This window comes from Bombyx mandarina, chromosome 10 (assembly GCF_030267445.1).
Source record: "Bombyx mandarina strain Sakado chromosome 10, ASM3026744v2".
Taxonomy (NCBI): Eukaryota; Metazoa; Arthropoda; class Insecta; order Lepidoptera; family Bombycidae; genus Bombyx; species Bombyx mandarina.
In genome coordinates this window covers 7,203,716-7,228,335 of record NC_143217.1, presented here as the reverse complement: position 1 = coordinate 7,228,335, position 24,620 = coordinate 7,203,716, and the positions used below count along the sequence as shown (strand labels likewise).

The 24,620-nt window shown below is 37.1% G+C and overlaps 1 protein-coding gene across 1 annotated transcript in view; it reads left to right on the top strand.

The window, feature by feature from the left end:
- msR (myosuppressin receptor) overlaps positions 1 to 24,620 on the top strand; it is a 38,037-nt gene that overhangs the window by 5,619 nt on the left and 7,798 nt on the right. Inside the window, exons 2-3 of the mRNA XM_028185622.2 lie at positions 18,285 to 19,116; positions 19,671 to 19,848. Of these exons, the coding sequence (XP_028041423.2) occupies positions 18,328 to 19,116; positions 19,671 to 19,848 (967 nt within the window). The 5' untranslated portion in view covers positions 18,285 to 18,327. The remainder of the gene's footprint in view (positions 1 to 18,284; positions 19,117 to 19,670; positions 19,849 to 24,620) is intronic.

Sequence of the window (24,620 nt, the reverse complement as noted above, 5' to 3'; positions counted from 1 at the left end):
CCGATATTAAACTAAATGAGTAAGTAAGGTAAATGAATCTTGGATACTGTACTTAAACGTTCTGAGCAAGTTCATTGTGGCCTTTTATTTCTTCGGTCTTTCGATTTATTAATAAAGACATTTAATATCGGCGTCTGGGAATTACCTGCCATTTATGTAGTACATGGGAAATTGCAATTTCCTTACATCCGGAGTCATTGAAATTTCAACGGAATAAAGGATTTTTTCCTTTTCCTTTTCTCCCCTCTCTCTATCTTTCTCTTTGTATTTGATACAGAAACCATAATGTGTAATAAATTGTATTCCAAAGACATGTACATATGACTCAAAAGTTCACATTTGTATTTTGTCAAGAGTTTAATTTTTAGAATATACAGTCAAACCTGGATAAGCGAGAGTTCAAGGGAGCACAATCTCATTCTCGCTTATAGAGGTTTCTCACTAATACGAGTTTCTCGCTTATGCTCCCTCCGAATTTCATTTCACGATTTTCCGGATTCAAACGCATTCACTATTTTAAGTTTATCACTTAATGACAGTACTTTAATTTTCCGTTTTGACATGATGCAGAACAGAGCTTTTTTTCGCAATTGATTTACGATAAACTGAGTAAGGCCGACAAACAGGACGGTACACAGGCACACGTGTCCATTCGAAAAGAATGCGATAAAATAACAACGTTATAAAGTTCCACGAAATAGAATAGGTTTAATATTGACGAGAAAACAATACAAAAACAATGGTAGGAAGTTCCCCGAAAGTTAAGAATGAGTCATAAAATAGCAGATGTTAAATTTATAGTTTGTTTTGTCATTTGTTCCTCCTAAATAATATAAATAAATAAAGCTCGCCTGTCCCTTATAGAGGTATCGATAAGTAGCAGTCTCACTTACGGAGGTCCGTGAGGGAGAAACGACTCTGTCTTACAGAGGTTTCTGTTTCTCGCTAATAGAGGTTTTGGGAGCTTAAAATGACGGGTCCTGGCTATTACTCTCAGTTATAGAGTTTTCTCACTTATCCAGTTCTCGCTTATCCAGGTTTGACTGTATATATAAAATAATGATTTTTTTCTCAATGCCAAGATCCTATTTCGGTAACGAGACACATCCTATAACATTTTGAGAATGTTTTTCGTAGACTTAAATAAGGCCATTTCACTAGTTACAAAATCCCTACAAAAGAAAACTTATAAAGTTGTCAGTCTAAAACAAAATTAGCTTATTTATTAAGTAGTAAGTGAGTATAAGCTACCTTTAACAAAAGGGTATATAATTCACCGAAAAGTTTCGGTAAAATGTTTCTGGGTATGGTTCATTAATTGCGTGAAAACCCGATACGAGGAAGGTTAAAGGGAAAGGGTTAAAAGTAAAAAAGACAGAGTAAAGTTATTTATTGATTTTCTCTTTCGTTCACAATTTATTGGCATTTAGATTTATAACTATTTTGGTGGATATCATAATATCTTTGCGAATTATGAAATATCCGAAGTAAATTTCTATGGCTATTTTCTTTACAAGAGACAAGTTACGTTTACGCTTGATATTATTTACTATGCTAAGAACTTGCAAAAGACGCCATCCGATCCTCAAAGATGTTCAAACTACTATTTAAAAAAATATCGACGCAATTTCTTTGTTCAGTTATTTTTTAAATCTCACATTTAAGTAAGATAGCTGTTTGATTTTGCGACAGGGTTTTTATCGTCACGTTACACAGGCGACTTTAAGAAATCAATACATGCTATATTCATTTTCAGTCTTATTTTTTTCATGTTCTTGTGGAATAATTGTTTCGCAAATCTTTGGCATCTTTTTAGTCATACGCGCATTTAACGTTAATTTCTCCGCGGGGAATATATAGTTTTATAACATGATCACGCTTCTGTTTTCATCACTTGAAGTAGCACACAAAACTTGTGTCGATAAATTCTTCGAAAAAACTTAAATTTGTAACAGTCCAGCATTACTATGAATATAGGTTAGATAGCGAGATAAGAGACAGTCCAGTCAATTGTTACAATTGCAGAAAATAACCAAAGAACAATATACGTAAGAAGTGGTTATCCGAATGGGGCTTTGGATCGACGTCCTTTAATTACAGTCCATCAATACATCAATCAGTAATCAAGGTCCGAATCTTTTGACCAATGAGCCGTCCCATTCTTACGCACGTAATTAAATTTGTATTAGCAAGTTAATGGATTTTATTTTTATTTAATTAATTGGTTATAAATTTTGACGACAAGTCTTTTAACTCAGACGAAACATGGGAAATTGTAAAATTCGTTGAAAATGTGAGATTAAAACAAAGTGTTGTCAGTTCAGTCAGAAAATAGTAGAGGAGAAAGAATGCCGCCTTGAGGAACGCCAGAGTGCAGATCACACCAACTAGACGTAGATTCGTTGATGTGTATCGACTGCTGATGACTTCGAAGATAGGACGAGAACCAATCTAATGCTCCAGATGACATCTTAAGATGGGAGAGAATGGATAAGAGGATGTCGTGATTGACGTTATTAAAAGCGTTTGAGAAGTCTATCAGAACCAATACCGTAACCTTTGTGTCCTCCATACCTGCTCTAATATCGCCAATCACTTTAAGGAGTGCGGTAGTAGTGCTGTGGCAAGGTCTGAAACCGGACTGCAATGTACTCAATAAATTGTGTGAATGAATAAAGTTGGACAGTCATAGTAGGATAGTTGATAATTCTTTTTTTTTTTTTTGTTCGAAATGGTAGATTTCCGGAATGATCCTGTAATCATCAGGATCAGGATCTGATGATGGGATCCTGAAGAAATCGAGAAAAATCTAAAATTTTCGAAGCCTTTGTTGAAATTGGGTATTTATTGTAATTCTGCCGCCGCGCACCGGCCGGCCGGCGCCTTGTACATCATTATTACGCGCTTGATCCTTATTTTGCTGCGATGTTATTTTAAAATGCGATATCTTCTAAGATATTCATTGAAATCAAATGATGTAAAGGACAAATCTCTTTTAAATTAAATAGTTGTAATGAATAACGTGTTTATTTGGATAAGGATTAATATCATCTTTATAAAAACACCTTCACAAATAATGCTTATTTTAGAACAGATTTGGTTAGCATAAAAAGGTGAGCCAACCTTAAAATATAGACATAATATGCTGTCCCTGACTTTTTAGAACTTTTAAAGGAGATCAATTCTCTCATGCATTATTTTAGCGAAACTTTAACCGTTTCCGCAGTGGAAGCTCTCAAAAGAGAAAAAAACTCCGATTGGTCTTACTTAGCCTTCCTCAATAAATGGGCTATTTAACATTGAAAGAATTTTTCAAATCGAACCAGTAGTTCCTGAGATTAGCGTGTTCAAACAAACAAACAAACTGTTCAGCTTTATAATATTAGTATAGATACGAGCCTTGACAGATTTATAGAATGCTTGCCAACTGTAGATTTCCGTATTTGTAATTGGTACTGTGCGAGCTTGGTGTGAACATAACGCAGCTGAACCCAGAGACAAGCTTAATATTTTAATACACAATAAACAATCTTGTTTTCCCGAAAATGTCATTGTTAATCAGCGTACAGTTAAACAACATTGCGAAAATACACAATGCTGAGTTGTGTTTTATTTAGTTATAGTATAATGTGTACATTATTTTGTAATTACAGTATTTTAGTTTTTGCAGCACCAGTCTGTAGGGTCCCCCAAAAAGAAAACCACTCACGAGTAACTATTTAAGATTAGAGGGATAAGTATGGAAATATGGTGAGGATACTACAAGTACTTTAAAACTATTAGAAGCACTGCTACTTCTACTAATTTGAGTTATTACTAACTTAAATTCATGGCCGAGAGCTTGCGAATCGCTACTTTCTAAGTAATAGCCTTTACTGTATGTAGGCATATATTAAGTTCACGTTAGCTAGCCACAATAAACGAAATAGAAGGTGATTTTTTTATTTTTCTATGTCCGTTTACATCACATTAACTGATTATTATATGTATTATTATCATTATAACGATGATGCGAAAAAATAGAAACAATTGATAGTTTCCAATAATAATTAATGTCTTTTTTATATAATAGAAGAATGACGCACTTGTTAATGCACATTCTACTATGTGTTGTAAAGTTATTTCGCAAAAGAAAAACTTATTTATGAGTACAATTTTACCCCATTTTCATAAATGTGTTAGACATCGTTAGCACTTAGTTGTAATGCGTAACCATGCAGTAATAGATCTAAATCTTTGCACGAACAAGTCATAGACCTAATAGGGTCATTCGGCTAATGTTAACTGGCTAAGTGCCAGATCTGTAACACAATGGTTATTTTTTCGATTAATCTGATTTGGATATTCGTATAGAAATAAATATATCATTTAGTGGATAATAAATTAATTATTTTCATGTTAGTATTTTGAATATATTATATATAGTCCTTTGGGTTATGGAAGACAGTGAGAAACGGTAAATTGCTAAAAAAAACGCGTAGTTAAGCCATAAAATTAGTTTTCATTATGTCTCATGAAAACCGAATACTAAATTGTTTAAAACTGTAAAAAATTATCGCTTATAGCAACAAGACTGCTTATTGTACAATTATACCGAAGTTAACGTGGCCCTAAACACGTCATTACGGATCCTCCCGATCCATTAACGGTGCTTTTAGGTATCTCAAGCACCGGTCACCGTCCACGCCGGACCCGTCGCTTGTGACCAAGGGCTCGACGAGTAAATTAACCCATAGACACAGCCGACTGAGTTTCTCGCCGGATCATCTCAGTGGGTCGGCTTTCCGATCCAGTGGTAGATGCTATGAAGCATTGCTCTTTTTGCTAGGTCCAGTGTTACCGAAAATCCCGGTTTGAGCCCCGTTAGCTCACCTAGTAGCTCGGTGAATCAAGAAAAACCCCTCGAGGTTACTTACAAGAATAGGTAGGAAAAAACAATGTGTTTTGCTGTGCAAAAATGTATAATATTATCTCTCTCTAAATAGATTAGAGTATTTACACGTATTTTAGATAACTACAAAGTTGACTTTTGGTATACACATTTTTTATAATTTTATTTATTACAATATTATTAATGTTGTTTTGATGCTAACGTTGAAAGCTGTTGCTAACTCAGCGGAAGACTGAGTATCGTATATATCGCTTTCGCTATCGCCTTTAATTCACCGTTGTTGACTTCAGTTCTCGGGTGAACACGGGGTTAATTTTTTAAATCAAAATATCCATGTAGGAAGCGTACAAAGCAATAACGAGTCGTACGTTTATTTGTGGTGTTCACTCCTTACACGATATTAATGTTTCAAGCCGTTTATGCAGCATTGCTACCGCCACAGAACTCATATTTCGTAATTATTCGTATTTGTATCGTGTCTATGTTAATGAAGAATATACAAATGTGGTATAAACAAAACACTAATTAATAAACAAATGACCGAATTTGTAAATAAAATTCCACAAATAAAATACATTTGAGTTTAGAATTTATTGCCAGCCATACACATGAATTTCGTTTCAAATTGTACAACGGCAACTTCATAAGTAAAATTTATAATTTATACCGCAGCTTGTTTTTTTTTGCATTATGTATTTGAAGTCCTTTTTTTTTATTGCCTTTGTAGGCAGACGAGCATACGGCCCACCTGATGATAAGTGGTCACCGTCGCTCATGGACGTCAGCAATGCCAGGGGCAGAGCCAAGCCGCTGCCTACCACAAAGTACTCTCCGCAAGCCTCGTTTGAAGAAGGACATGTCATAGCGCTCGGAAAACACCGTGGAGGGGAGTTCATTCCAAAGCCGGATGGTACGTGGCAAAAAAGATCTTTGGAAACGCACTGTCGATGAACGCAGCGGTTCCAGATAATATGGATGAACTCTGCTCCGATGGCGGGAGGTGCGATGATAAAAAGGAGATGAGGGAATCATCTCGAATAATTCCTCAGAGCATTCCCCATGGACCATGCGGTATAAAACATAGAGAGAACCGAAGTCCCTCCGTAGACCCAGAGGTTCCAAGCGATCCGCGAGAGCAGGACTATCGAACATCCGAACAGCCCGTTTCTGTATGGAGTCTAATGGAAGTAGCTGGTATTTGGGAGCCCCGGCCCAGAGGTGAGAGTAGTACTCCACGCGAGGTCGGACCTGCGCTTTATAAAGCGCAAGTCTCTGTCCAGGCGTGAAATACCGCTTCGCTCTGTGGAGATCTCCCAACATTTTAGAGGCCAATTTGGCTTTACCTTCCAAATGACTCCGAAACTGGACATCGCTCGAAATATCGACCCCCAGAATCCCGATACTCGCGGAAAGCTGCAGGGATACTCCTTGAAATTCCGGCACCATGACAAAAGGGTCCTTTTTCGCAGTGAACGCGCAAACCTGTGTCTTCAATGGGTTGAACTGAACTGAATTCAGTTCACCCCACTTGGAGACCCGCCCCAGAGAGTTCTCCACTTCAGACACAAGTTTTAATCGCCTCTCGTGTACAACGCTTCGAGAGAGACCCTGATGGCCGATATATCGCGCATCCCCCGTGCTGTCATCCGCATAGCAATGCATGCCATCAATAGATAGCATGTCATTGATATGCAGTATGAAAAGCGTGGGGGAGAGCACCGAACCTTGTGGAACACCAGCGTTGATGGTCATGGTATCGGAGCAGCAGCCGTCGACGACAACTGCGATGCTCCGTCCATCCAAAAAGCTAGCGATCCACTTGCAGAGTCCCTCAGGGATCCCGTATGCTGGAAGCTTCGATAGAAGTGCCCTATGCCAGACCCTGTCGAAGGCCTTCGCGATGTCAAGGCTCACAGCGAGAGCCTCGCCCTTGCTTTCCAAGGCTTCAGCCCACCTGTGTGTAAGGTATACAAGAAGATCGCCAGCTGAGCGACCATGACGGAAACCGTACTGCCGGTCACTGATCAGCTGGCGATCCTCAAGATACTTAAGAAGTTGGATGTTTATGATTCGCTCCATCACCTTGGAAAGCAAGGAAGTTATCGCGATAGGTCCTTATTATACGAATCAATTAACAAGTTGTGTGATGGTAGATTGTAGCTGTAAATCTTAGTGCGTCAATCTTTTTTGCTTCGACCGTTTCAGGACACTAAAAGTATTTTTGGTAAGATAATAGCAACACCAGTATTAGCACACCATAAAAAAGGCGCCGTGTATTTTTTATTAAGCAAGTAATAAAAATTTCGCCAGTCATAAAAGTGGATGGAAAAATTATTGTTTTACTGTATGAATATAACGAATGAAGTCTCCAAGGAACAAATGTAACACTGTCAACTGGAAATTTTGTGAGATAATCGAAAGAAAGGTGAGAATCTTTGGGTAACGTTTTTCTCGAATGACTGAGTTCTGTGCATAATGTGAATACAGTCAAAATCTGTTATAACGACATCGAAGGGACTGCTCATATTCAGTCGTAAAAACCGATAGTCGTAACAACCGGTGATGTTTTATGTGTATCGTGCCAGTACAAACAAATCGATAGGGAATTATTGGTAAAATATATTTACATAATACGCGATTTTTCTTCATTATTAATTTGTTTTCTTTTTCTTTGCGACATTTTGAAAGTTTCACGAATAACTCCACAAAGTTTTGGTGCGTCTTGTGTATAGATAAGTACAAACTAACTGAAGAGATATGAAGAAGCGGGCTTTGACTCTACTGCATGCACGTGTTTTGTTTCTAAGAATTAGAAAAGACCCTACACTAAACTAAATTCTATTGTTTTCTTTCCTGATTTTAATAGCCATTGAAGACAAATGTCGATACCTATTCAAATTGTTTACAATACAGCTTAGCCGGTCGTTCTAACAGATCTAATTCTCCGAAATATTAGTTAAATGTGGTCGTTTTATGAGGTATGTCGTTATTACCAATGTCGTATAAAGCAATATTTTTAATAAGGCGGTCATATGGCATTCAGCCGGGACCTTTGTTCTAGGTTATTATAACCGGCATGTTGTATTAAACGATGTCGCAGTAAACGGTTTTGACTGTATTTGAAAAAATAATAGCTATTATTGGGAATATTTAAATGTTGATTGATGATGATTTTATTTAGTTGGAAATTTGGATTTCGTACAAAATCTGCGGTCGCTTGTTTATATAAATTATCCTTTTTTTTTAAATCTAAACACAGTAATGTGTAAATCCTTTGTATTAATTTGTTTATCACCGGTTATGTTAATTTTTCATAAATTTTAGGGTACTTAAAATTTCCGACATAACCCCGTCTGTTAGCCCTCTCGACCGGGTATCGGAAAATGGATTCCCCAGCGTAAAAAAGGGTAATTAAAATTTCAAATGAAAAGTGTTTTTTTCTTTTACAAATAAATTGCAACAAGACTATCCGTTTGAAGTCTACTAGCTTAGTTCAGAATTATATTTCAGATTAGATTGTTTTTGTAACTAATCTAACTTTCATAACATAAAGAAATATTTTTTTTTAATTACAATTACTTCAACGATTCTAATGTGAAGAAATACGTAGAAACGACAGCGAAACATTAACGTTTAATCAGAAAAGTTACTTCGTTTGTCAGCCGTCGAAAGATTGGGAGATTAAAGGCCTACATGTTTGTAGAAAAGGACGATACGGATTAATTAAACCTTCGCCTCTCTCGATTGCTTGCTTAGTCCTAGTTCTGGTAATTATACGCATGTATCCGTAGAGGATTTATTCCCAAGCAATTTTGCGTGGAAGTCATACTTGAATTGAATAAAAATATTTGTACAGTTATTTCACACTAGGAATAAATATCTTAAATGTAATTAAAAAAAATATATAAAGATGAGCTTAAGTCCCTCATAAGCTTTGTCTAATTGGGTATAGTGAGGTACAATAATAGTAGTCTACAACAACCAGTATGAAAAAAACCAAGTACTTATATTCCTAAACTATACATAATTTTCAAAATAATTATGGAACTAATGTTTTCATTTTTTTTTAAGTGTCTAAAGACTGTTTAGTGACAATGGAGCTCAATCTGTAGTCGTAGTTATTCCGTAATTTATTTTATCATTTTTTACATTCACGGATATAAAAATACATTGAGATTATTTTACTTACGTATTGTAGTACTGCGACTCTGCCATGACGTCATATAGCAGGTCAACTTTGAACAGAGTTTAGACTGTCCTTCCTGCTATTTCGTACTGTGACCGGAGTAAAAAACAAAACAGCGAGCGACAAAAAGAAAAAAAAAACAAGCCGGGATCTAAGCGTACCATGTGGTTATTTTTGACATTAAAAGAATCGATAATGGACCTGTCTTGCTGTCATAATTTGCAGTTGAGAAGTTTTTTTGACGTGACATCGTCTTATAATTCGATGCAGCCGGCTGCACGCATGAAAAAACATGACTCATGCGGCGTTACCTCGCTCTGAGGCGTTCTATTTAAGGCTTGAAGTGCAAGCGAGAGCGCGCAACGAGCGACAAAGAGGCACAATCGGCCTCCGCGTTCGGCAGCGTTCGACATCTGTCTCTCTCCTACTTGAGTGAGCGATGCATCCGCGTGGACAGCTGCTATACAATAATATATTTACATGTTTTCGTTAAGTATGAAGTTCAGTGAAAAGTGAATGTGGTGTCAATTGTTTATAGCAACGATAATTGCGATAATTGAAAAATGTAACCATTCCATCAGTATTTTCTTATGACGTTGTCACGTTCAACTATCGTCAGTAAACCGACTTTACAGACAACCGATATTTTTTTTTACCTGTTTTATTTATTTAAAGCTTACGTGAGTATTTGCAAAACCGCGAATAAACGTTAACGTAGAGAAATACTGCGTGTTGTATTTTTTTAAACAGTACTTATTTAGTACTAACCACGACGCGCAGGTTTGAACTAACCCAAAAACACTGCATTCTAGGGAATTAAAAAATATGAAAGTTTATGATAATGCGATAAAAGTCGTCTCGCTTCTCCAATGAACCTCATTTTACGGTATTAACAATATTAAGTTAAAATTACATTATCATGATGAAATTATGCTACGTGATGGCTTAAATAAATTAATCCTGACATTTACCGTGCACAGTAGATGTTCTTCTTGCACTTTCAAATGCATTTTGCTGGTTTAATGTTTCTAAAAGAACATTACATTTTCTTTTAATAAAAGGAAAGTAATTATTGAACTTTGCGAACATCCAACTACGTTCTCAAGTACTAATTAATTATTTAAAGTCCCTGGAGACAAAGAAATATCATTTTAATAAAGAATAATTATGTTTTAAAATTAAAATGATTAATTATTAAAATGGTAAAATGAGAATTTATTAAGGATTGGCGAGCAGTCGGCAAAAAAGTGAAACATTTCTCAAAACACGTGACATTATATTCTTCCAGAAGACGCATTCTGTTTTAGTGATTTTTTTCTTTGATCTTTTTCATATTTTCTCGTGGTGTGTTTGATTGTGATGTCATACCTTTGATGTTGCACTGTAAGGTGTGGCTATTTTATCTTATTGGGAAGATACTTACTTGTATACTTTAATCTTTAATCTTTCCACATTCACTGTATCAGTGACTGTCGTGTCTAATATAAAAAACATATTTTATGTTTATGGTATATCCACACTTTAAGAGCCTTCGAATGAATCTGTGCGCACTAAAGAAACTGTCAATACAAAATAGTAAATGCTTAAAATGAATAATTTAATCTTTTTTTATTTGGATTTCAGTCTGAAAGTAGTTTTACTTTATTAGCATTAAATAGGTAGACGAACTCATGATCGATTCGAAGGTCTGTTCTTGAGTTTGACCAACGGTGTGTTAATTAATTCAAATTTATAACAAAACTAAATCAATCTGACTTATAATATGTACAATTAAAATGTTTATGCTATTTTTAGTATGTTCACAGTGAGCACAATAGTACATTGGGCACCAAGGGAGAAAAGTTGGACATTTCCTCCCGCGTGTAAAATTGCCACCCTCGCCTTCGGCTCGGGCAAACACGCTGGTGGAAATGTCCAACTTTTCTCTCGCGGTGCACATACTATTTGTTCTCCTACCAGGCCGAAAGTTCGTGGAGTACCGAGCCGGGGTCCAGCCGGGGGTAGGGGGGGCGGAGCCCCTCGTACTCATAAAAAAACAATTTAACTGTTTTTTAATTTTTAAATAAACTACTACTAATTGAATAAGAGCTGTCTGATGAACTCATCTTTGTTTAATACTTCACTATTAAATTTTATTGCCTTTTGTTTATTTCACTTTTACACTAAACACAATATTGCAAATTACCCGAGCACAACAATGGCGGAGAATTCTATGTGCGTGAGAGCAGACGTAGACACTAACGCGCATACGCACTTGTACCCAGGGAGGAAAAGTGACATTTTCTTCCCTGTACAGCGGGAGGAAAAGTTACACTTTCTTCCCTGTACAGCGGGAGGAAAAGTTACACTTTCTTCCCTGTACAGCGGGACGAAAACCAAACTTTCGGCGTAGGTAGGAGAAAAAAGAGATTCTTACGTATGCTCGCATACTTGTCATAATCTCTCTTGAGTATTTGTGAGTATTAGTACAAGCATAGTAACAATTAAAAAAAACTCACGCATTACATTATTGATAAGTACCAACGACAACTGTACTATGAAGAAAGGGAAAACGAAATAATTAATTACGATTATACGGTTCTTTGTACATTTTCGAAATTTATTTACACGTAAATAATTTCAGTGAAGTTGAAGGACTGTCTAGGGAAATTGTTTTAAGTCATACTTAAATGAAACTTCAACAAAATGAGACCCGACCTTGACGTTTCGTAAACGCGGAAATGAATACACGAAAGGTGCCCGTCAAACTTTACCGTAAAGTGACTTAATATAAAAACATAATTAAAGGTTTCTTTATAAATTGTTTTGTTGAACGATAATTAATTTTTATTTCAATTGTTTATACTGAGAGCAGTAGGATATGTCTTCTTGCAGAACAAAAACTCATAAATTTTAGTTTAAATTTTTCTGTATTTTAAATTAGTTTATGTTTTTGTTTTGATTTCGTGTTGACAACGAAGTATCGGCTCCCTGGATAGTAAGCGTGTAAGTGTTTACCGTCATTAAGTCGCTGTCTATCGCATAGTCTTAAATTATTTGTTTGACTGTCTTATACAGTTTTAACATATTTTTATATTTAAAAAATGATTTGGATGATATGATTTTTTTGACTGGCAACTTAAAGTGGAGACAGAACACCGATGATGATTAGAACTTAAAGATAAAGATTGTACTTTGTTTTAAAATCGTGATAAATAAACTAAAATAAATAGTAAAACACAGTTATTCTTTCGCCCATCTCTTTTATATTTGGAATTGAACTGCTGACCTGAGCAGATACCTGATATTTGTCATTTTTATTTACAGTGTATCCTGGGTTCGGTTAGGTACCACAATCCAAGGGGAAGGGTGATAGGAGAGATGTGCTCCGCACTGAACATCTCACTTTCCCCCCTTTGCCTTTTGATGAGTTCTGTCTCATGCGAGGTTTGGACGTTGGTTGTTGAGCGGCAGGAGATTTTAGTCGGTTCGACTTCGACATACTCCGCCCGCAATCCCCAGTGGAGGGCGGAAGTCCGGCGATTTCCTCCTGACCAAAAATAAAAAAGTATCACAATCCAACCTCTCTATTCAAAAATATATTGGCCATCCTAATTCTTGTGATTCCATAGCAGTCGCCTAATTACTATGAAAATACAATCAATCATTGGATTGTTAAATTATTCATACGTTGGGGGACAACGTTGTTAGTATTATAATATGTAACATACAGCTATCAGCTCTCGAAAAATTGGTTCTTATTTGGACGAATTACCTTAAATCTACGCCAAGAATATGCGCGGAGATCGTGTGTTGAATAATAAAGCAGAGATAAATTTAAAAAACGCTATTGCGGTTGAACTCTTTCAGTACAGATTTTTATACCTATATGTAATACAATTTTTCAAGGTTATGTCTATTCTTAATAATTGATCACTTTAAAATTATATCCTAGAATTCAGTAAGAAATACATATTTTCTTAAATATATATTTAATATGTATTCTTGTATTGCTAGATTGGTACATAGAATTAAATCAATTATTTTTATTCAATGGTTTAATTGGCTACTTTGCTTAAGAAACGTTTTTGTGAAAATAAAAGTTATAGTGAGACATTGTTCATTGTTGACTGGTGCTGTGCAATGATTATCGCAGTCTATTGTCTTAGATAACAAGCTAACAGCTAAGCACAGTCTAACAAGGCTAAGTGAAGTAAATAAAGCTAATTAGTTTTTTGAACTCACTAGTGACAAATTGTAAATAAACAAAATACGCTTTTAAAACTCAATTTTTTTATTCACATATACATTTTATACTTTAATATGATACTATACACGTTCTCCTACAATAGATATATCAAGGCGAAACTTGTCTATAGTATCAGCATTGTAAATCACATTAAAAAAGATACAAATTTCTAAGTTGTAATTAATAGTTTCATCATCATTATCCTGCCAGTCACCTGGGATCGGCGCAACATGTTTTCTCCTTCCAAACTCTTCTATCATATACCATTTCTTCGCTTACTCCCCTCTTACCCATATCGTCTTTCACACAATCCATCCATTTCTTCTTAGGTCTACCTCTTCCTCTATATCCTTCCCCATTCATAGTTAACACTCTTTTACCAACCTCATTTTCATTTCGTCTCATCACATGTCCATACCATCCCAAACGCGCACTCCTTAGCTTCTCTGTCACAGGTGTCACTTCAGACTTCGTCTAACATATTCATTCCGTATTTTATCTATTCTCGTTACTCCACACATCCATCGCAACATTCGCATCTTTGCTGCATGCAATCGCCTTTCGCCTTAATTAATAGTTTCATGCAAAAAGTAATTTATTAATTATTCCAACTGTTCGAGAACAGCTCCAAATTTATACATGAAATCTACTGTTAGGCTGCTCATTTAATTTAACGCTTCAGAACGAGATAAACAATAACTAATTAATATAACTCATTTCAACAATGTATACGACAAATTTTACAGAGTGCACAAGGGTTAAAGATTCGAAATAAATTTCAAACTTGTTATGGCGAAGGTTACTAAATTTCAATTTAGACAAACACAAAAGAAGCTCGTCGCCACAGTTGGAGCCGTTAAAGCTTCGATCAACAATAGTAACATTGTTGATCGAAGGGTTAAAGGGACAATGTGTTTGTGTATGTGTATTTCAATCAACTGACATCACGTGACCAATTTGACTTCTTCGAACTCGATTACGCTTCCGCACCCTTGTGTTAGCTGCGTTTCTTTAAACTTCTGAAAGGGATCTGAAGACGTTGGTGTTTTTAAAATAATTTGTTACATCTATCTATACATATATATAAAAATGATTTGCTGTTCGTTAGTCTCGCTAAAACTCGAGAGCGGCTGGACCGATTTGGTTAATTTTGGTCTTGAATTATTTGTGGAAGTCCAGAGAAGGTTTAAAAGGTAGATAAATATGAAAATGCTTGGAATTAAATAAAAATTACAATTTTGTTTTTCCTTTGTTGTGTCCTCCGTCGGACGGATTACTTTTGTTTGTTATAAGTTTATTTTATACAAAAGTTTAGGTCTTTAATTTATCGATTGAGGCACTACAAAGTCTGCTGGGTCAGCTACTCACTTATATTTTACAATTATTTTTATTGTTTCAAACGTTAAACTTGGTTTACTGACATAAATTGTTGTGACACAAAAGTGATTCAAGTTATCATTTACGTAACCTCGACTTAGAATATAAAGATTATTGATCACGTGCCAAAGAGGGCTTAATGAAAACGATATCACATGGACTTGTATTCGGCGGAGAAAAACGTATTCAGCGTGCGGACCGAATTCGTTTGACCAGTATAAATACGTTTACTTTCTGATGGAACTGATTGGCACTACGCATCTTATGAGTCCGTGTGAGTAGGTACCACCACCCTACCTATTTATGCCGTGAAGTATTAACGAGTTTCGGTTTGAAGGGCGGGACAGCCATTGTACTGTAAAAATTGAGATTTAGAACTCATTACTCAAGGTGGGTGGTGGCACTTATGTTGTTTATGTCTATAGTCTATAGTCTTCGATAATCGATGGGTCGTGAGATCATCCATCTCTCTAAGTAATAAAAAATAAAAATAAAAGAGCATTTTTAAAATGTGGCTAGTCTTATTTTTTTACTACGAATTATATTACGATACCTTACATAAAATACAATTCAAGGGCTGGCAAAAGAATAGTTTGTTCTTTATGTTTAAGTGCTCTTTATTCCGAAACTATATATTTGGGAACACGTTTTTTTCATAGAACCGTTTATTCAAATAGAACACAATCTAAAGTTATCGGCTTGATATCAACTTTGTGGAACACCCTGTGTGTGATATATTATGTACATACATTTTCAATTAATATTTTATAATCGATATTATGGGGTACGAGTGGTTCATTGGGTAAGGGGCTAAGTCCATAGATACACATGAATACCGCCACACACTCTCAATTGTAATGTATAACGGTTACCCCCCCACCCTTCAAACTAAAATGCATGACTATGCGTTTTAAGAATAATTTTAAGAAGAATTTTATAACTTGCGTAATTACTGGTGGTTAGGACCTCTTGTGAGTCCGCGCGGGTGGGTACCACCACCCTGCCTGTTTCTGCCGTGAAGCAGTAATGCGTTTCGGTTTGAAGGGTGGAGCAGCCGTTGTAAGTATCCACCACCCTGCCTGTTTCTGCCATGAAGCAGTAATGCGTTTCGGTTTGAAGGGTGGAGCAGCCGTTGTAAGTATACTTGAGACCTTAGAACTTATATCTCAAGGTGAGTGGCGCATTTACGTTGTGGATGTCCATGGGCTCCAGTAACCGCATAACACCAGGTGGGCTGTGAGCTCGTCCACCCATTTAAGCATTAAAAAAATGAACGTAACTCTGCTTTTACATCGTAAACTAGTAAGAGGTATTAAATCAAAATAAACACCTAAGTTATGTGGGTACTAAGATATTAAACTAAAACGATTTTGACTGGTTATGATATTCGTTTATTAGCAACTGAGACTTAATTCGCAGTTCAAATTGGAGCGTTGAGTTTAATTTTCTAAGCCCGGAGCGGAGTTAGAGACGATCTCTTCAGGCATAAGCTAAGGCAACCACGAAACTAATTTATTCTGCTGAGATTACGCGATAGGCAAATTTTGGTGTGAATCTTCCTCGATAGTTTGACTCTTATACTACTTATAAACGAATATTAAAAAATAAATTATGATTATATATTCACAATTAGATTACGTGGCCGCAATATAATAGGCTTAGAAACGCGATTTTATTGTTTTAGCATCACAAACGTTTTCCACTTTGATGATTGATATTTTTAAGTAACCACTAACATGAATTTATTAACGTCTTCCACCATTAATGATGTACAAACATTGTTTAATAAAAGTGAAATCTGAAAATTTATAGGTAGGTATAATTACTGTGGTGGTGTATTGTGATTTGCTTGTCAACATGGGAAGGTACATAATCCTATTTTCTGCTTACTTCATAGTTATGCGTCCCGGTTTGAAATGTTGGACCAGTTTTATGGAATACAATTGAGGCTTAGACCTCATGTTCCAATGGTACTTACGTTGTGGTATCTATAGGCTTCGATAATCATTTAACATTAGGAGGGCCGTGAGCTAACCAGCTGCAAAAGAGCCATAAAAATTCTGATGAGATAATGCTCATCACAATGTTTATTGCTGCGGCAAATAAAATTATCCATCAAAGAATATTTTTTCTCTGTTTATCTTTTCAGCGAAAATGTCACTTTGCGTATGTGTAAATGTTCCAAACGTGTCGTGAGCGTTCCAAGCACATTTTGTGACAAATTACTTGGTCCCGAATAAACTCGTTTCATGTAAACACAAGACGTTTTATCGCGTTATCGTTCCTTCTTTTTTGTTTTGATCTCCAGGTGAAGTATTTTTGAATGAACAGATAAAGTCAGAGCGTTTATTTTTAGAATAGACTATTCGACCGTTATAATAAGATAATAATTATATTAAGATAATAGATAATATTAAGATAAGGATATACGAACTAGATACTATAATATAATAATTAAACTACTATTTATACGAGTATAGCTGTAAACAGGCTGGAGTTTTAATTGTATTGTCATACGGCTATATTCCGATACTATCATAATATTTTAAACCGGACCAAGTAACCGTAACATTAATATTATCTATTGTATTATACACATTTCAGATTAAATTTTATTTTACAGCGATATGCCTCTATGCTAAATAGTTTGATTCGCAACATTGACTTGTAGTATCTTTCATTATTTTCATATTTAATTCTCCCCTAATCTATATTTAATATTATAAAGATATAAGATTTGTTTGTTTGTTTGTTTGTTTTGAATAGGCTCCGAAACTACTGAACCGATTTAAAAAATTCTTTCACTGTTTTGAAGCTACACTATTCGTGAGTGACTTAAGCTATAATCATTTTTGAAAAAATTAGGTATCCTTACTTAAACTCCAATAATGTAACCAAAGGTGTTAAAAAATTACCAAAAATATTCTTTACATCGCGTGCCCTGCGATAACTATTGATGATAGAATAAAATAATGTACTGCGACTTTGTAGAACACATTATTATTCACAAAAAGTGTCGCGACAGCATATGTCTAATTATTATAGCTATGCCGCAATAAAAATAAAACAACGTCAAATATCGTTGAAATTTTTGTTAAAGACCCGAGCAGAGCCGGAGCGGGCCGCTAGTTGTTAGATAGGTGGATTGGATAGGATAGATGTTGCAAGTTTGCCCGTGTTTGTATGGGGTTTTTCATTAGAGACGCTCGAACTTTGACAGCCAGCTCATAGCGGCCATCTTGGTAAAGCAATAGCTGTCAAATATGGTATGAACACTTATTTAGTGATCACATTTCACCATGAAACGCTAAATGGACTTTTTGGCGGGAACGCGAGGAGTGAAGTTGTGTGATTTGTTTTATTTTGTCTGTTTAGTGTTTCTTCAGGTTTAAATGTGTAATAACAGTTGTTTATTAGCTGTGAAAGAAAAAGCCCTTTACTACCGTCTGGCCTAATTTAACTATGAAACTGCAGGCCGCTTTATGAATACTTTTCTACCTCATGTTTCAAGCTGAGCCACTGCATACGCGTCTATGGGCCCATATAACGACAAGTAAGAATAAAAAAGAAGTAAAAATGTATAATGATATTTTTTGTTGCAGAATTATGAGGGAGTATTCAACATAGTTACTCTGACTGGACTGGATGAAGGGAAAAATGTCGGAAGACGAAAGCTATGGTTTTTGCTCGGAAAGTGCAACCGCTTTTCAGCGGGTCTATATCCAAGCTCACGGCTACATCGCCCTTATCATTTGTCTTCTCGGTTCCGCAGCCAATTCTGTTAATATCGCCGTACTTAGCCGGAAAGAGATGACTTCGTGCACTAATTCGATTCTCACCGGGCTCGCCGTTGCAGATCTCTTAGTTATGATCGACTATATACCTTTAGCACTCCACCTGTACACGAAAATTGGTTCAGAATTAAATCAAAATTCTTACGGGTGGGCCGTGTTCATATATTTCCACTCAATATTCAGCCAGACCTTTCACACAATATCCATCTGGCTAACAATAATGCTCGCAGTTTGGAGATACATAGCTATTCGGTTTCCACAAAAGAACCAAACGCTGTGTAACAAGAGGAACACGACATTGGCCATAATCCTCGCGTATGCTGTATGTCCAGTGTTGTGCTTGCCTATTTATTTCGCAATGAATATAAAGGAACGTCTCCCATCAGATACTTCTAACGGCACGAACGTCACACTAAACTATACGAGTGCTGTAAATGTATCAGATCCGAAACAATTTATCATAGAGATGACGAACAATAACGATTTACTAACTGCCATATTCTGGATTTATAGTGTGTTCATAAAACTAATACCATGTGTGGTTTTATCTATTTTGAGTGTGTTGTTGATCATGAAGATGAAATCGAGCGATCGAAGACGACAAAAACTATTAAAAAAATCAGCCATAACCACTACTGAGGTAATTTAGTTGTTTTAATTATTTTTAATTAATTTTAGTGTTGTATTTAAATTTTGACAATGCAATAAAACCGATGGCAAAAAAAATAATTAAGAATGAACTCCAAAGTATTTTTTTTTGTAATGTAGAGATGAAGGATATTCACAGAAAACAAAAAGTTGTCATTTTCGTTATTGGACATTACTAAACTATATTTACCAATGTATATACTGTAAGACATTAAGGACTCCATAATAATTGAAAATGCAATTTCGAAAAGGGTACATCTCTGAAAATGTAAAATGTTCAGGAAATGAGAAAAAAATGATTATTTTCTAAAGCAGTGTATACTTTAAAATATTAACTTTTGAGATATATTTTAGTGTTAATAAGCAATTGAAAATTACTGGAATTATTATAAAATGGGTGTAGGTAAGCCTCAAAACTACATGTATATGAAAAAACGTATTTGACAAAAAATGCGACATGTGCCCTTTTCGAAATTGCATATTCAATTAATTAATTCATCGAGAATTTCCTCTTTAAATTGTAAGCACTTTTATTTTCATGCCCAGGGCGAGAAGGCGCGACTCAACGATGACGGGAAGAAAGGGGGAGGACGCACAGATCGAACGACCAGGATGTTAGTTGCACTCCTGGGACTTTTTCTCGCGACAGAACTTCCGCAGGCGTTATTTGGCTTACTGACTGCTATAGCGCCACATCTCTTCCTAATTTGCTACTACGCTTTTGGTTTGTATATTTTCATATATTTATTTACGATACAATTTTTGTGGATCTTTTTAAATTGGATCGTTTACTATATATTACTATTGTAGATAGTACGTATTTTATATAACTTTTTTTATTGAGTGGTGGGGTTTATACTTGGTATTAGAACACAAGAGGTTGTCGGGTTATGAGTAAGGGCGGGTGTGGGTGTTTATGCGACCACAACCTTCATAAATCCAGTGAAGAAACTGCTACATAGTTCGTCCATAGTATCTTGGTCTAATTTTCCTACTTATTATTTTAAGTACAAGTGATAGGGCATGGCTGCTTCGGGAGGTACCTGTGGAGGGTTTGCAGGAGAGAGCCACATCCGGGTTGTCACCAGTGCGGGCATCCGGATGATGACGCTCAGCACGCACTCGAAGCGTGCCCGTGTTGGGAGCACCCGCGGCGAGATCTCATCGCGGTGCTGGGGAGGGACCTCTCCTTGCGGGCTGTCATTGCCCGCATGCTAGAGGACGAGAGTTCGTGGGAGGCCATGGCCAGATTTTGCGACCTGGTCATGGCGTTCCGCGAGGCTGAGGAGCGCGAAAGGGAGTGGAATCCCTCTTCGGCTCCTCAGCGAAGAAGGCGGGGTGGGCGACGCGGGCACGATGCTCCCGTTAATCTCCCGTAGGGACTGTTGGGTACTGGGTGCGGGGGCGCCCGGTGCTCTGCTGTCGGTTCCGTGGTGAGGCGGCGCAAGGTGGCTCCTATGCGCCACTCACGGTGTCTCCCGAGACGACGTCCTGCGGGATCTTCCCGGGGATTGGATCCCGTCCTATTGTCAGGACGGGTACCGGCGACGGCGAGCCTGCGGCGCGCATTGTGCGGTACCGTAGGTTTCGTGGAGTCGGAGTGGTGGAGCTCGATGGGGTTTAGTCGGTAGTCGGTTTTGCGGGGCGGGTCCTGCGTGGTAGACGCCGGGCAGCGCCTCGCGCGCCTTTCTCAAGGCGTAGTCTCCCGGTAGGAATTGGAGGAAGAGGAGGACTTTGGTCTTCCTCTTCTCCCTCTTCTTCTCTGGAGGCGCCGGAGTCCGACATAACCCGGTCTATTACCCCTCTCGACCGGGTATCCGTAAATGGATTCACCAGCGTTAAAAAAAAAAAAAAAGGGCATGACGTGAGGCCGCGATAGTGGGTTATACTTTATAATATTGAGATAAAAGTATTAGTTTATGAATTTTCGATTGTAAGTTTGTTGACTTGTTTAATTTTTGTTGATTTCTCTTTAATGAGTTAAAAAATTAGTTATATTTATTATTCCTTTGTCCTTCCATACGTTTCACGCGATTTTATTGAAAAAAAAAGTGTGTGTGTCCGCTCCGACGCACGACTGGAGTTTACTGGATATAAAAAATTAAACGAAACAATACGAGAAATAGTTCTATATTACGACAACACGATACACAACAGATTATTAACAAATTAACGAGACACAAAACAAACGACTAACAAATATATGAAAATACAATAATGAGAGAAACGCGCGATCAGTACGAGGCTTTGTGGCGGACTGCCGGCGCAGCAGCCCGGCGTCACCTGCGATAACGCGGCCGCGCGTTGGCTCCTGATTGGCGCGCGCACGCATCACGCAATCAGGAGCCAATCAGGCGCATAACGCATTTCGTGTGACATGCTAGGCGCATAACGCATTTCGTGTGACATGCTAGTACGATTTTGGTCCCCATAATTTTCATACCCCGGGCCTATATATGTAAATCGATTCTAAAGGAGTAAACTCCAAAAAAAAATTAAATAAAAAAGTGTGTGTGTCCGCTCCGACGCACGACTGGAGTTTACTGGATATAAAAAATTAAACGAAACAATACGAGAAATAGTTCTATATTACGACAACACGATACACAACAGATTATTAACAAATTAACGAGACACAAAACAAACGACTAACAAATATATGAAAATACAATAATGAGAGAAACGCGCGATCAGTACGAGGCTTTGTGGCGGACTGCCGGCGCAGCAGCCCGGCGTCACCTGCGATAACGCGGCCGCGCGTTGGCTCCTGATTGGCGCGCGCACGCATCACGCAATCAGGAGCCAATCAGGCGCATAACGCATTTCGTGTGACATGCTAGGCGCATAACGCATTTCGTGTGACATGCTAGTACGATTTTGGTCCCCATAATTTTCATACCCCGGGCCTATATATGTAAATCGATTCTAAAGGAGTAAACTCCAAAAATACGTTATTTATTTAATCGAAGTATTTTCTTTTATTACATAATATTTTTTGTCATCACAATAGACAATTATTTCGGCATTTTTATTACTGTGAATCACAGCGTTTTTTGCTTGCACATATTATTTAATACACTTTACATAACGCGTCACAACCCGCTCCGAGCTGGAGAGATTTTAAGGAATTTTCTATACCCATTCATCAAAACATGAACGTACGTTTTCCTGTATGTATGTACATAATAAAATACATGAAACACCAATTTTGTAGTGTATATTTGTTTTACCAATTTGGTGCAAACTATTCAGTGATGTGGGTGAGCTAATGTCCGATAATGACGCTAATTCCTTGCTGTTGGATAAGGATTGACTTCCACCGCTACATTTAATTCATAGTTATTTATTTACACGCCTTGTTTTTGGATTGCCTTGTTTTTCAAGGGGAAGTTTCATGTCTGAAAGCGATTTAACACAAAAAAAAACTCTTTAAGAGCTCGTTAGTCATATTTCTTACTAGTATATTTTTTCAACCACATATTAAGAGCAGTTGCTACTGCGTTAAAAGCACTTCAGATCTCGTATTCGTATTCAAATACTTAATTTAAAATCAAATCATACATAGTCAATTCTGTAATTTAACCCCTATTCCATAACTCCAACAAACATTGGTAAACGAGGCCAAGGTTTACTATCGGATACCCTTGGTCAACGTTTTCAAAATTCAGACCACATTTAAATATAATTCTGAATTCTGTTGAATGTCTAAGTTAAGCTTTATCGGATTTAAGGCTTTAATTAAGTTAGTTCTTAAGCGATAGTTAGATTAGTTGTTCGAAACGAATTGGTACATAGCTGTTCACGTAGAACGACATCAAAAATAATTACATAGTAATTTGTTGGTTTCCACATCGCGGCTAATCGCTAACGACCTCACGAGAGTCGGAAAATTGCGGGATCGTATTTAATACAGATAAATAACACGACTTTAAACTAGTTAAATTTCCATGCCGTCTAATAAATGTGTACTATAATCGCAAAACCATGCATAAAATGAAATACAGAAAGAAAACAGCAAAGATATTTGAATAAATGATCTTAGGTAACCGAAGCGTTGTGAGTGAGTTTCAAATGTTCAAAAATTGATCGTACTTTTAAGATTTTCAGACAGTTATTGGTACTCGAATTCCAAAGTCGAAACAAGGTCGAAACGTGCGCAAGTGCCTTTATGACATAACAGTGAAAAACCCCTCAATAATAAGAGATCGCCATTGATGCGACATCAAGGAACATTTTTATATTTCAATGTAAAAGCTTAAAGAAAACCCGATATATATTTCCTTCAACGGATTGTACCTTGTTTGGGGTCGTCATTAGTTCAGCTGTTCAATGAACCATTGTCGTAGCCCTCGAGCGGTTTGCCGGCGATAGCCACTTGAATTTCAACGCTCGAAGCGTGCGTGAGTACCTTGTAATTGAAATGCCATGTTCTGTTAGAATGACGGTAAAACATTAATGAAAGTACAGAATGTATGAATTAAAAATATAATTTAAATGGCTTGAAATCGTCGTGGTCTAAAGGATAAGAACTCAACAAATGTTCACGATTGACTTCCACGGTAAATCACGGTCCTAATAGCAAAGTATCTCCAAACATCGTGTAATAAAAATCAAACCCGCAAAATTATTATTTGCTAATTACTGGTGGTGGGACCTCTTGTGAGTCCGCGCGGGTAGGTACCACCACTCTGCCTATTTCTGCCGAGAAGCAGTTATGCGTTTCGGTTTGAAGGGCGGGGCAGCCCTTGTAGCTATACTGAGACCTTAGAACTTATATCTCAAGGTGGGTGGCGCATTTACGTTGTACATGTCTATGGGCCCCAGTAACCACTTAACACCAGGTGGGCTGTGAGCTCGTCCAACCATTTAAGCAATAAAAAAAAAACTCTTAAACAAATAATGTTTACTTACGAATAATGTTCCATGGGGAGTGCTCTGAGGAATTGTTCGAGATGATACCGGCATCTCGTTTTTACCATCGCACCGCCCGCCACCGGAGTAGAGTTCATCCATACTACCTGGAGCCACTGCGGTCATCCACAGTGCGTTTCCAGAGGTCTTTTTTGCCACGTACCATCCGGCTATGGAATGAGCTCCCCTCCACGGTGTTTCCCGAGCGCTATGACATGTCCTTCTTCAAACGAGGCTTGTGGAGAGTATTAAGCGGTAGGCAGCGGCTTGGCTCTGCCCCTGGCATTGCTGAAGTCCATGGGCGACGGTAACCACTCACCATCAGGTGGGCCGTATGCTCGTCTGCCTACAAGGGCAATAAAAAATAAAAAAAGCAGAATATATAATATTAAAACTTGGCTTTACCTTAGTAGGTAAGGTAAGTTATGGATAATTATTATTAGTTGTTGCTAAAACCTGTCTTTGTTTTACAAAGAGCCTATGAGTGTAACACTACTGGTAATTATTAATTCAGGATACAGATAAGTATGTGGCCCAGTGAGAGTTTACTAAGCCACTGGTTCGATAAATAAGGTAATCTTGACT